This window comes from Glycine soja, chromosome 18 (genome assembly GCF_004193775.1).
Source record: "Glycine soja cultivar W05 chromosome 18, ASM419377v2, whole genome shotgun sequence".
In the NCBI taxonomy this organism is placed as follows: Eukaryota; Viridiplantae; Streptophyta; class Magnoliopsida; order Fabales; family Fabaceae; genus Glycine; species Glycine soja.
The window spans coordinates 54,387,668-54,400,142 of NC_041019.1; the positions used below are offsets into that span (position 1 = coordinate 54,387,668).

The 12,475-nt window shown below is 31.9% G+C and overlaps 2 protein-coding genes across 10 annotated transcripts; one reads left to right on the forward strand and one right to left on the reverse strand.

The window, feature by feature from the left end:
• Positions 1–267: 267 nt before the first annotated feature.
• Positions 268–3,011, reverse strand: LOC114395771 (pentatricopeptide repeat-containing protein At5g15300-like). Its single transcript, XM_028357616.1, has one exon. It carries the CDS (start codon positions 2,756–2,758, stop codon positions 1,202–1,204), a length of 1,557 nt encoding a protein of 518 aa, XP_028213417.1. The 5' UTR covers positions 2,759–3,011; the 3' UTR covers positions 268–1,201.
• Positions 3,012–5,401: 2,390 nt separating this feature from the next.
• Positions 5,402–10,630, forward strand: LOC114395830 (NAC domain-containing protein 100-like). 9 transcript variants are annotated; one of them, XM_028357689.1, is made up of 5 exons: positions 5,402–5,564; positions 8,170–8,214; positions 8,996–9,207; positions 9,317–9,585; positions 9,834–10,630. In XM_028357689.1, exons 3-5 carry the CDS (start codon positions 9,012–9,014, stop codon positions 10,461–10,463), a joined length of 1,095 nt encoding a protein of 364 aa, XP_028213490.1. In that variant the 5' UTR covers positions 5,402–5,564; positions 8,170–8,214; positions 8,996–9,011; the 3' UTR covers positions 10,464–10,630. The 9 variants fall into 9 exon arrangements, with proteins under 9 accessions (XP_028213490.1, XP_028213496.1, XP_028213491.1 ...); XM_028357695.1 differs by having other exon boundaries at positions 9,011–9,207; XM_028357691.1 differs by lacking the exon at positions 5,402–5,564 and adding an exon at positions 6,639–6,777.
• Positions 10,631–12,475: the final 1,845 nt, after the last annotated feature.

The following is a 12,475-nucleotide window of genomic DNA, read 5'->3' on the forward strand; positions in this document are numbered from 1 at the left end:
ATTTTGTTTTGTTTTTTTGGTTTTTTGCCTTTGGCATTGTCTATACTATATAGAGCAGATGTCGTTATTATCCAGGTGAAAAATCAGTCATGCCGCCATGGGAAGAGATCCTCTCAAGTGGAATTTTTTTTTGAGATGGTCAAATGTTAACGTCTCACTGTTAATTCTTTTAAATTTCCATTTTATAATAGAACTATATCATATTAATAATCTTACAATGTTAATGTCATTGAAAAGAATCCATTCCCATGCGCCGCCATACATATGCACCATTATATTCATCTGGGGTGCACTAGCAATTGAAAAGCAAGAACTATATATTATGGCAAGTAAACCATTCAACAACAATAACAGAGCATCCCACTAGACAAGCAAACTATTCGAACATTGAATTTTGCCACACATAAATAGTTATAGTTTAAGCATGGCTATCCCATGCTTAAAAATAATTCATTTTAGAATGACAACATATTACAAGAATGTGATGACATATAGTCACCTTGCAGCGGCATTTGACTTCTTTTTTTTCAACTTAGATTTTGATTCAAAACAAATAATAAACAAATAATGCATTAGAGCTTTATTATCTGCTTCAACAAAGCTAAAGCCCGGATTCTTTGTCACACCACTGCAATCCATTAACCAACTTACCTTTTCAACCCCATCTCACCCATATTGGGAAACATATATGTTGACAACAGTAAATATTCACCAATCACCACTCTAATCCCTTCTCATTCTAAGCAGCTCCTATTTTGCACGTTTTGCCGACTCCAAATCTCCATTAACTATGCAAGCTCCAAAGCAAAGTCTTCCGGTTACTGGATTTGGCTCAATACTAATCCAGGCTTTGAATTCAAATCTTGAGATTTATGCAACTCTGTAACTTGATTGGTTCATACATTCCATACTCCATATGACTTGAAAACATTGAAGGCCCAAACATCTTAGCAGCACCAAAGATCAAATGTATCTCCACCCAATCATGTTCAATCCCTAGAAACAAATTGACCTTTGCATGAATATGCCAAAACTAGTTTTGTCCTGCAACTTTGAGGTTTCTTATTGTAATTATCTTAGTTGAGTTGGATGTAGACCCTTTTTAAACTCACCTATTAATTGGTGTTATGCCAAAATGAATAAACAATTATATTTCAATAATTGATCAACATTCATGTTACTGCATAATACTTCATGATCATCAGCTGAATGCCTCAACAAAGCTAGAGCCACGATTTTTGGTCACACCATTGTCATCCATTAACTTCCTTACATTCTCAGCCCCATCCCATTCACCTTGTGATGCATACACATTTGACAGCAATACATAGTCCCCACTTTGGTCCCCTCTCATTCTAAGCAACTGCTCGTTTGCTCGTTTTGCCAACTCCACATCTCCATGGACTTTGCAAGCTCCAAGCAGACTCCTCCAAACAATTGCATTAGGTTCAATCTTCATGGAGGCTATGAAATTAAACGCTTCCTTCAAAAGTCCAGCACGCCCTAGCATGTCCACCACACACCCACAATGCCTAATAGTTGGCTCAATCTTGTACTTATTTTTCATAAGATGAAAATAACGATTACCCTCGTCAACATTCCCAGCATGACTACAAGCTGCCAAAACACCAACAAAGGTGACCTCATCTGGACAGACCTTGGTCATCTTCATTTCCCTGAATAGACCCAGTGACTCCTCAGCATGGCCATGAAAGGCCAACCCACTAATGACTGAGTTCCACGAGACCACGTCTTTATCTCTTATCAACCAAAACACACGAACTGCTTTCCCAATATTTCCACACTTGGCGTACATATCAACAAGAGCATTCCCCAACAGTGTGCTCAACTTTCCCTTGTTCATCTCGATAATCTTGGCATGCACCTTCTCCCCACTCTCCAAATCTCCCAAATCAGCACAAGCTGACAACAAGCTCAACATTGTCACCTCATCAGGGCACTCCCCAACTCCACACATCTCATCAAACAACTCCAATGCCTCCCGGTTTAAGTTGCGAAGCACATAACCACCAATCAATGCATTCCAACTAACAATATCCTTCATAGGAGCCTCATCAAAAAGCCTCCTAGCACTCTCCATCTCCCCATGCTTCGTGTACACCGTGATCATCACATTCCACGACACCAAATCTCTCTTGGGCATTTCATCAAAGAGTTTCCGTGCGACACTCAAATCCCCTCTTTGGGCATACCCAGCAATGAGTGCAGACCAAGCAACCACATCCCCCTTATCCGAATCATCAAAAATATCAGTTGCAACCTTTAAGTCTCCACATTTAGCATGAAAAACCAAAAGGGTGTTCCTCACAACCACATTTGAACCAAACCCAAGCCTCAGAACCCGGCCATGAACCGCGGAACCAGTGTTGACCCAGAAGAGCTTGGTGCAAGCCTTGAGAACAAATGGGAAAGTGAAATTATCAGGCTTCACAGAACGCTGATCCATCTGGGCATACAGTGCAACCGCGTGCACTGGATCATGGCTCTGAGAAGAGCCTCTGATGTAGGTGTTCCACATGAAGGTGTCTGGTTGGGGAATTTGAGCGAACATTTGGAGTGCATATCGTATCACGGCGGAGGTTGCATTGGGCCCCACCATTGACATGGCGGTGGTGAGGACGAGTTTTCGGAGGAAACCAACGTTGGAAGTTAAACCGTTAACGATCATTAAAGCGTGAATCTGTTTGAGGGTTCCAACGTTCGTAATGGTGCTTCTGCCTCTTCTTTTTCTAATCATATTTCCAAACTAATGTTTTTCCACTATGTGAGTTATATTATAGGGTTTTGCTAATTAGTGTACTTAGAACATTGGTGGCTGCAGTTGAGTTTTTCTTTTCATAAGAAACCATTGGAGTTTGTTAAAACTACATGAATATGGACATGAAGACTATGCTTGTAAAAGTTCCAAATTGTAAGGAATTACTATGAATAATAAAATTTGTTCTACCAGTATTGAAGGCACCACTTGTATAGCCAACACTACTATCATATTTCCTTCAAATTAATTTGTTTATGAAAAAAAATGCTAAAAAAAAGTTTGCAGGGATCAAATATAATAATGGGTTGACTAATCACTCAATGAAAAATTGCTCACAAGACCGAAAGTGACAACAAAAAGCAGTTTTTATTGGATAAAGATACTGTGTCTTAGTATATATTTAGATTGAAGTTAAAAATATTGTGCAGATATTTCAATGCAAATTTAACATATAAAAGTAAAATGAAAACAAAAGTGAAAACTAAAGTAAAGATAATGATTGTGTGACAAAATTACTTTTACTTCATAGATGTTTCTTCATCTCAAAATCAAACGTCTACTTAATAATTAGAATTCACAAAACTTCATTTCTTTCAATGAAATTCTAATCATTTGTAAAATGATAGGTGATATCTTACACTTTTCACTTGCATGAGTGGAGGCTAATACAGTAAAGTCATATCAATGGGATGCATACATTGGAACTAAAGAAATACAAATAATCTGGACAAATTCTTCAGAAAAAGTATGAAGAAATGGTTGTTTAGCTTTGTTCATAGTACTGTAGTAGCTAAACAACCATTTTTAAAAGCAACAACGAGCAATGCTATTATATACAGCAAGAATATAATGATGTCTTAAAAACATGTCCTAAAAACGTGTAGTAATAGCACTCCCCTTTAAAATTAATCATGCTGATGTCTTTTGCACTTAAATCATGTTCATCGAATTTGAGTTTTAGTTGGTTTAATTTCTTAGAACCTTTAAATAGATTTATTATTACATTAAGACAAAAGAAAGAAAGAAAGAAAAATTGGGATTTTTTGCATCCTTCCGAATTTTGATTTCTAATCCTTTCTTTATCAAACAGTAGATGATTGACTGCAATGCTATAAGTCGCACCTCGGGTGTTCCATATTCATAGATCAATTTGTGTCATTTCATCTTCAAGCAGAATGCATGTAGAGAACAACAAATTAATTAAATACCACTAAAGATTTTTATATATTATTAATTTATTCTTTGATTAATTATGTATTTAATAATATTTTCAAATTTCTTTTGCCATGCCACAGAAGATTGGTCACGGTTGGCTCATCCGGATTCCTTCACTTATTGTGATGATTTTGTATGTCTTTTTCAGATTTATTTTTTATTTTTTCTTCGTATTTAATTTATCTCTTGTTTTTAATGTATTTTTTCTTTTCTGTTTGAGATTATATTTTTACTTAATTATGAATGAAATTATTTCTAAATTTTTGTTCTAACCAGTTCCTCATGTAATAAAAAAAAGTAAAAATAAACATATAAAAAAATAAAATTGAAACACAAGCATCAGCCTGAATGAAAAATAAATAGTAAAACCAATAAATAAGCATTATGTCCAAATTGGGCATCTATCGGAGACGGAATATTATGGTGTCTATCAGAGATGAATGTTTTTTTTAACCAGATATTAGAGACAAATTTTATTAAAAGATGTTTTTTTGTCTTTAAGCAGAGACAACATAAATAATCCGTGCCTGAAAATGAAAACAGAGACAATCAGATCTGAGATGGATGTGTGTATTTCTAATTTCGTCTTCATATTACTAGAGACGGAAAAAGTTACTTTTAGAGGCAAAAAATTTCGTTTTTGTTTTAGAAACATAAGAAATTAAAATAAAAGAATAGAAAATATTTTTTTTAAAAGGGGTGCAATGGGTTTGAAAGTGCATAATTTGATACTCATCTAAATAATTATTATCCAAATTAATTTGAATATTTGAACTAATTTGTATTTTTTTTATTTAAATAAGTGCAAGTAGAGTTAATTAAGTTTATGGATCTGCATGGATCCGTCATAATTTTTAATAAGAAACTTTTGAAATTCAAATGTTACAAAACTAAAAATGAGTTCATTTTTAGACACATATAGGAGTATTGTTCTATTACTAAAAACTAAGTTGAAGTAAATTTTTGAAATAAAAATAAATTAAATAAAAAAATAGATATTTTGGTTATTAATAATATTATTTTTTTCTATTTTACTATGGGAGGATAAATTAAAGAGATAAAAATTTAAAAATAAATTATTTAAATTAACACAAATCATCTATATTGATGTGATATGTCAACATTTAAAATTTAAAACTAAAATATAATTAATTAGGATTGATTAACATTAATATTACAATTTGTTTAATCTAAAATTGTATACTTTTGACTTGGTATATTACATCAAAATTCAAATAAAATAAAATAAAATAAATAGTTATTAAAAGGAATAAAAGTAATAAATAAAAATAAATGCTATTTATACTCAATGAATGAAGTGAAATCAATAAAGTGTGTGCGTTTTGTCGTGACATTCTTTTGCAACTTTATGTATCTTAAACCTAAATCCGTGTGCTCCAACCACAAATCTATGTGCCCAGACCACAAATTTGTGTGCTTGGACCTCAACGACTTAACCCATAATAGTTCTTAAATTCACATGTATAATCGCTTCATCGTCAAACAGTCACTTCTCACCGTCACTTTAGCAGTCTCTTGCGGTGGCACAAACTGTATCACGTTTCAAAAGGTATGTTTCGTTCTTCATTCCTTTCTCTTTAGACTAGACACATATCATGTCTTTCCACCAACATATTTTCGCTCTGTTTTCTAAATCTAGGATTCTCTATTTCCTATTTGCACCATGTTGCAATCCATCATTTTCTTAGTTTATTTGTCCTTTTGTTTTTCCCTTCTGCCATTCTCATTTCCCCCCTTATTATTGTACTTGTGTGTCTCTAATTTCGTCTTCATATTACTTAGAGATGGAAAAAGTTACTTTTAGAGACAAAAAATTTCGTTTCTACTGTTTTAGAAACATAAGAAATTAAAATGAAAGAATAGAAAATATTTTTTTTAAAAGGGGTGCAATGGGTTTGAAAGTGTATAATTTGATACTCATCTAAATAATTATTATCCAAATTAATTTGAATATTTGAACTAATTTGTATTTTTTTATTTAAATCAATGCAAGTAAAGTTAATTAAGTTTATGGATCTGTATGGATGAGTCTTAATTTCTAATAAGAAACTTTTGAAAACCAAATGTTACAAAACTAAAAATGAGTTCATTTTTAGACACATATAGGAGTATTGTTCTATTACTAAAAATACTAAAAACTAAGTTGAAGTAAATTTTTGAAATAAAAATAAATTAAATAAAAAAATAGATATCTTGGTTATTAATAATATATTTTTTCTCTTTTACTATGTGAGGATAAATTGAAGAGATAAAAATTTGAAAATAAATTATTTAAATTAACACAAATCATCTAAATTGATGTGATATGTCAACATTTACAAATTAAAACTAAAATATAATTAATTAGGATTGATTAACATTAATATTACAATTTGTTTAATCTAAAATTGTATACTTTTGACTTGGTATATTACATCAAAATTCAAAATTTAAATAAAATAAAATAATAGTTATTAAAAGGAATAAAAGTTATAAATAAAAATAAATGCTATTTATACTCAATGAATGAAGTGAAATCAATAAAGTGTGTGCGTTTTGTCGTGACATTCTTTTGCAATTTTATGTATCTTAAACCTAAATCTGTGTGCTCCAACCACAAATCTATGTGCCCAGACCACAAATTTATGCACTTGGACCTCAACGACTCAACCCATAATAGCCCTTAAATTCACATGTATAATTGTTTTATCGTCAAACAGTCACTTCTCACCATCACTTTAACAGTCTCTTACGGTGGCACAAACTGTATCACGTTTCAAAAGGTGTGTTTCGTTCTTCATTCCTTTCTCTTTAGACTAGACACATATAATGTCTTTCCACCAACATATTTTTGCTCTGTTTTCTAAATCTAGGGTTCTCTATTTCCTATTTGCACCATGTTGCAATCCATCATTTTCTTAGCTTGTTTGTTCTTTTGTTTTTCCCTTCTGCCATTCTCATTTCCCCCTTTATTATTGTACTTGTGTGTCTCTAATTTCATCTTCATATTACTTAGAGACGAAAAAAGTTACTTTTAGAGACAAAAAGTTTCGTTTCTACTGTTTTAGAAACATAAGAAATTAAAATGAAAGGATGGATCTGCAAGGATCCGACATAATTTCTAATAAGAAACTTTTAAAATCCAAATGTCACAAAACTAAAAATGAGTTCATTTTTAGACACATATAGGAGTATTGTTCTATTACTAAAAATACTAAAAACTAAGTTGAAGTAAATTTTTGAAATAAATATAAATTAAATAAAAAAATAGATATTTTGGTTATTAATAATATTTTTTTTCTATTTTAATATGTGAGGATAAATTAAAGAGATAAAAGTTTAAAAATAAATTATTTAAATTAACACAAATAATCTATATTGATGTGATATGTAAACATTTAAAAATTAAAACTAAAGTATAATTAATTAGGATTGATTAACATTAATATTACAATTTGTTTAATCTAAAATTGTATACTTTTGACTTGGTATATTACATCAAAATTCAAAATTTAAATAAAATAAAATAATAGTTATTAAAAGGAATAAAAGTTATAAATAAAAATAAATGCTATTTATACTCAACGAGTGTAGTGAACTCAATAAAGTGTATGCGTTTTGTCGTGATACTCTTTTGCAACTTTATCATAAACCTAAATCCGCGTGCTCCAACCACAAATCCATGTGCTCGGACCACAAATTTGTGTGCTTGAACCTCAACGACTCAACCCACAATAGTCTTTAAATTCACATGTATAATCGCTTATCGTTAAACACACTTCTCATCGTCACTTTAGTCATCTCTTGCGGTGGCACAAACTGGATCACGTTTCAAACGGTGTGTTTTGTTCTTCATTCCTTTCTCTTTAGATTAGACACATATTATGTCTTTCCACCAACATATTTTCGCTCTGCTTTCTAAACTTAGGGTTCTCTATTTCCTATTTGCACCATGTTGCAATCCATCATTTTCTCAGCTTATCCCTGTTAAAGAATGAGGTAATTAATTTCAAGAGTACGATAACGTTAACATTTACATGCAGACTAACACACACACAAAACTATCAACTCTTTTTGTAGTTTTGGTCACATATCATGCTGAAAGTTAAATTATCCCTGTTAAAGAATGAGGTAATTAATTTCAAGAGTACAATAACGTTAACATTTACATGCAGACTAACTTGGTGACCGGTGAGGTGTTCCTAGTTACCATACGAAAGGTAATACTCTACACAATTGGTAAGGTGCGAAAATCAGTGTTATAAAGTGAAATGATTTTCAATCAAGCTCTCAACTTCTAATCACTCAACAAAAAGCTTAGGCTAGTTTTATGCACATTTTAATTTATACCTTTGTCAAACAAGATTTTCTTCTTTTACTATGTTATAAGATTAAAATATTATAAGTTTTGTCAATCATTAATTTCAATCCAAAAGTGATCCTCTTTAATGAAATTTTCTGACAATTACATTTTTCTAATCCAGAGTATTAAATTATTGTTTTTATTTCATGATTTTCACCTTTCGACTTTTGACATACTCCACCATGCACAAAGCTATAAGCATGAAACCTCCCCAAGTTACCATGTGAGCCACGGTTCTGCGTACCTAAAAAATCAGTATTTAAGGAGTTCTGTTTTTTTTTTATGCAACACAATTTTTCCTTAATACCATGTTCATCGAATTCTTCAAAAAACAAACCTTCTAGTTCATTCCCTCTACACCCTTTCCCCCTCTTCCGTTGCATAATTCACATGCCGAAAATTCTGTAACACCCCCCCCCCCCCCCCACAAAAGCCTTTTTGTTTTTCCTCGCGGCAAACACATTAGTGCTTCATTCTTTAACGGGTTTGTCCCCTTGATCATTATTATATTTTCACTTCAATTCATGCACCTATGTTTGAAACTTGGTTTATCTTCTTTGTTAGTACATATATTTTGAAATTGACGGGTTTGTGAATTGTGATCTTTTTGTTTTTCACTTGCTTCTTTGATGAAACAGAGGATTTTGGTGTAGGATGGGATCGATAGAGAACGCTTCCAAACCAAGGAAGGAAAATCCGAAATTTGAATTGCCAGCGGGTTTTAGATTTCATCCAACAGATGAAGAACTCATAAATCAATACCTCACAAAGAAGGTTGTTGACAACTGTTTCTGTGCTATAGCCATTGGTGAGGTTGATTTGAACAAGTGTGAGCCATGGGATTTGCCTGGTGAGTCTCTCATTTTCTTGTGTTTTGATGAATTGAATCCTTACGTTATCTTTGCTTTTATGGTGAATTGGTGATATCTCTCACAATCATATATGTTTGGTTTTTGAAGGGTTGGCTAAAATGGGTGAAACTGAGTGGTATTTTTTCTGTGTGAGGGACAGAAAATTCCCAACAGGTATAAGGACTAATAGGGCCACTGATATTGGTTATTGGAAAGCCACAGGAAAAGACAAGGAGATAATAATGGAGAATGCACTCATTGGGATGAAGAAAACCTTGGTTTTCTACAAGGGAAGAGCTCCTAAAGGTGAAAAGACAAACTGGGTTATGCATGAATATAGGTTGGAAGGGAAACATAATCAACCCAAACCTGGAAAGGTATAGTTGAGTTTGTGTACTTTCTGTTGTTATTTTGAAGAAATAATTATATGGTTTCAGACTGCTATGTGTATATATATATATATATATATATATCCAGATGAGATTGATCAGGACTATGGTCACGTGGAGGTTCCAGACCATGTAATGATTTTTTATTTTTTATTTTTATTTTCTCTCACTCAAGGTGAACTTGTAATTAACTAAGGTTGTTTTGTTTTGTTTTGATATTACCCCCCTCTTCATAGAGTGAATGGGTGATTTGTAGAGTCTTTGAGAAGAGTCGTTGTGGGAAGAAAATGCATGTTCCAAAGTGTGGGAGGTTCAACAACCCCTTTGGAGAGGAACCATCATCAGGTGCTTCTCTATTGCCTCCTTTGATGGATTCTTCTCCATACAACAGTGAAACAAGAACCACCACTGCTGGGGAGTTGTCTCAGGTGACATGCTTCTCTGATCCAAATCAAACTGAGGATCAGAACAACACACATGATGACATTGTTGATAGCATGGAAACTCCTATTTTGAACTTCTCACCCTTTTCAAGGCCTGATGATGCATCCACTTTGGCCAAAGCAACCCTTTCTTCAGCCTCAAACCAATCAGCACAGATTGCACACCAAATTGGGGACTCACAGTTCCCAGATTATTGTTATGCGCCTCAAGAACCGTCCATGTTGAGGATGCTGATGGAAAACCATGAACCCTGTGCGAAGCAAACTCAGAAAGAAGAGTTTCCTGAGGGAAGAGACTTTGATGGAGATATCTCATCTATGATATACAGCAGTGACATGATAAACAGAATGTTTGGGAATCAAGAACGTTCTTCATCAGCTTCTGCAGGGCCTGTGGACACTGATTTCCTATGGAATTACTGAAGGTTAAGGAATATTATTTAGTGTTAAGACAGAAAATATGTTAATTATATTTATATTCATATGATACATACAGGTTGGTTACCTGCAACTTCATGAACTTATTGTAGGAATTATGGGAAATGCATGAAATTGAATTTCCCCCCTCTGGTTGATAACTTTGATAAAAACTAGTGCTGAATAGTCCATATGTTATATATGATCTGTTAATCTTTATTTTCATCATTGCAGCCCAATTACAGGTTGTTACCACCACCTTTTCTTAGGACTTGTTTGTGCAACTTTTGGGTTACCATCTGCTTTAGATAATGTGGTCATATTCATAGCCAGTTTACTCAAGATAATGTTAGGGGTGATTTATTTTAAATCAATTTAAAGTTAAATATATAATTTGCTCTTTTTGAAGTGGCAACTTAATTTAGTTCTCAAAGTATATGTCCGAACAAATTAGTCTTGCGAAATTTGACTAGAGAAAAAAATTATTTTTATTTTTATTATTAAAATGATACTACTTTATTTTTATTTTTTCTTGTATTTAATTTTTTTATGTGTACTAGTAAAAATAATAAAAAAATTATTTTCATTAATTCCTATGTTAACGTTAAAAATAGAAAGCGAACTAAATAAAATATTTTTTTCAACTCCCTTAATTTTTTAGCATAAATATACTCTACTAAGATTCTTGACCTATAAATAATTTCATCTTTCAAAAGACTAATTTATGTAAATGAAAAGTTCGAGCCATGAAAATAATAAATTATCACTTTAGAAGAATGATTAGTAAAACCAATATTCATTTAACATATAATTATTCTTTGTTAACTGATTCCTCGAATATCTTATCAACGAAATAATTGTTTCTAATTTTTTTTCCTAATAAAGAAACCTTACTTTGCTATTAAAGTCTACTCACATATAACACATGTTATCATTTGAAAACGCCATGAATTTAGTAGCTCCCCTTTCAAACCTAATAAGTTTTAATATTATTTTTCATTGGTAAATAGTATTAGTTAGTGATGATTATTACCAAAAAAAAAATTTGTTAGTGATGATTTGCATCACTTTGCGTCATCTCCTCTCTCTCTTCTCTTTGTTAGGCCACCAACCGGTATTCCGTACTCGCATGAATGATTAAACAACTAAAGATAAAACGAACAGGTGCATGGCGAATCACACAGAACCACTCAACTTTTTGTCAAAAGTCAGAGCCACCAAAGTTTTTTAAGTATTTTTTTTCTCTTTATGAAGCAGAAATTTCAAATTCAATAGTTACCATATATCCAAACCCTATAAAATTGCAATCTCTATTTTTTATGGGTGCAAATATTTAGTTCTTCGTATGTAATACTGATACAAATATATGATATATGTAATTTCAATGGATAGACTTTTTTTATAAAGAGGATCTAGTTCATGGTTAATTGATTGAGTAATGTGTATGATTGTTATAAATTTTTTTATTTTATTTTTCATTATACAGATAAAATAAATGATGAACTTTTCTTCGGTTAGCAAGGTCTCCAGCCAATTTAAAAACAGTCACAATTAATTGTGTTCTGAGTATAGTGATTGCATCATTCATTTCGGTTTGACATTTTTCATAGGGTGATACGGCGTTTTTCTTCTTCTTCTATCAACAATAAAATTCTTTTCTTTTTCTACTCAAGAATTTTCTTGTTACCACCGTTTCATGGAACATATATTATCCTTTAATTTGATACGATGCTAGAGGTATTTTTTTAGTAGTAATTCTCCTCAAATTAAGCAAGACTATTATTTCTTCATTCAGCATGTGGCAACAAAAGAAACAAGAACAAAATTATTGAATAGAAATATAACGTACATATATACAATTTTCCTTTAATTCTTAGTATTTTTCTTTTTACATAAAAAGGTACTGAAAGGAAGGTTTTTCTAATTAATTTGTAAATATTGACATTATATACAACTATACTAAAAGTAAGGTGTGTTATAACAATAAATAATTATGTTGAACAAAGAAATTGATTGTA

Excerpts from the sequence above, each read along its gene's own strand:
- LOC114395771 (XM_028357616.1), bottom strand. The coding sequence starts at position 2,758 with ATGATTAGAAAAAGAAGAGGCAGAAGCACCATTACGAACGTTGGAACC.
- LOC114395830 (XM_028357689.1), top strand. The coding sequence starts at position 9,012 with ATGGGATCGATAGAGAACGCTTCCAAACCAAGGAAGGAAAATCCGAAA. Across the intron at positions 9,208-9,316 it reads TGAGCCATGGGATTTGCCTG|GGTTGGCTAAAATGGGTGAA; the intron begins GTGAGTCTCTCA and ends TGGTTTTTGAAG. Across the intron at positions 9,586-9,833 it reads ATCAACCCAAACCTGGAAAG|AGTGAATGGGTGATTTGTAG; the intron begins GTATAGTTGAGT and ends CCCTCTTCATAG.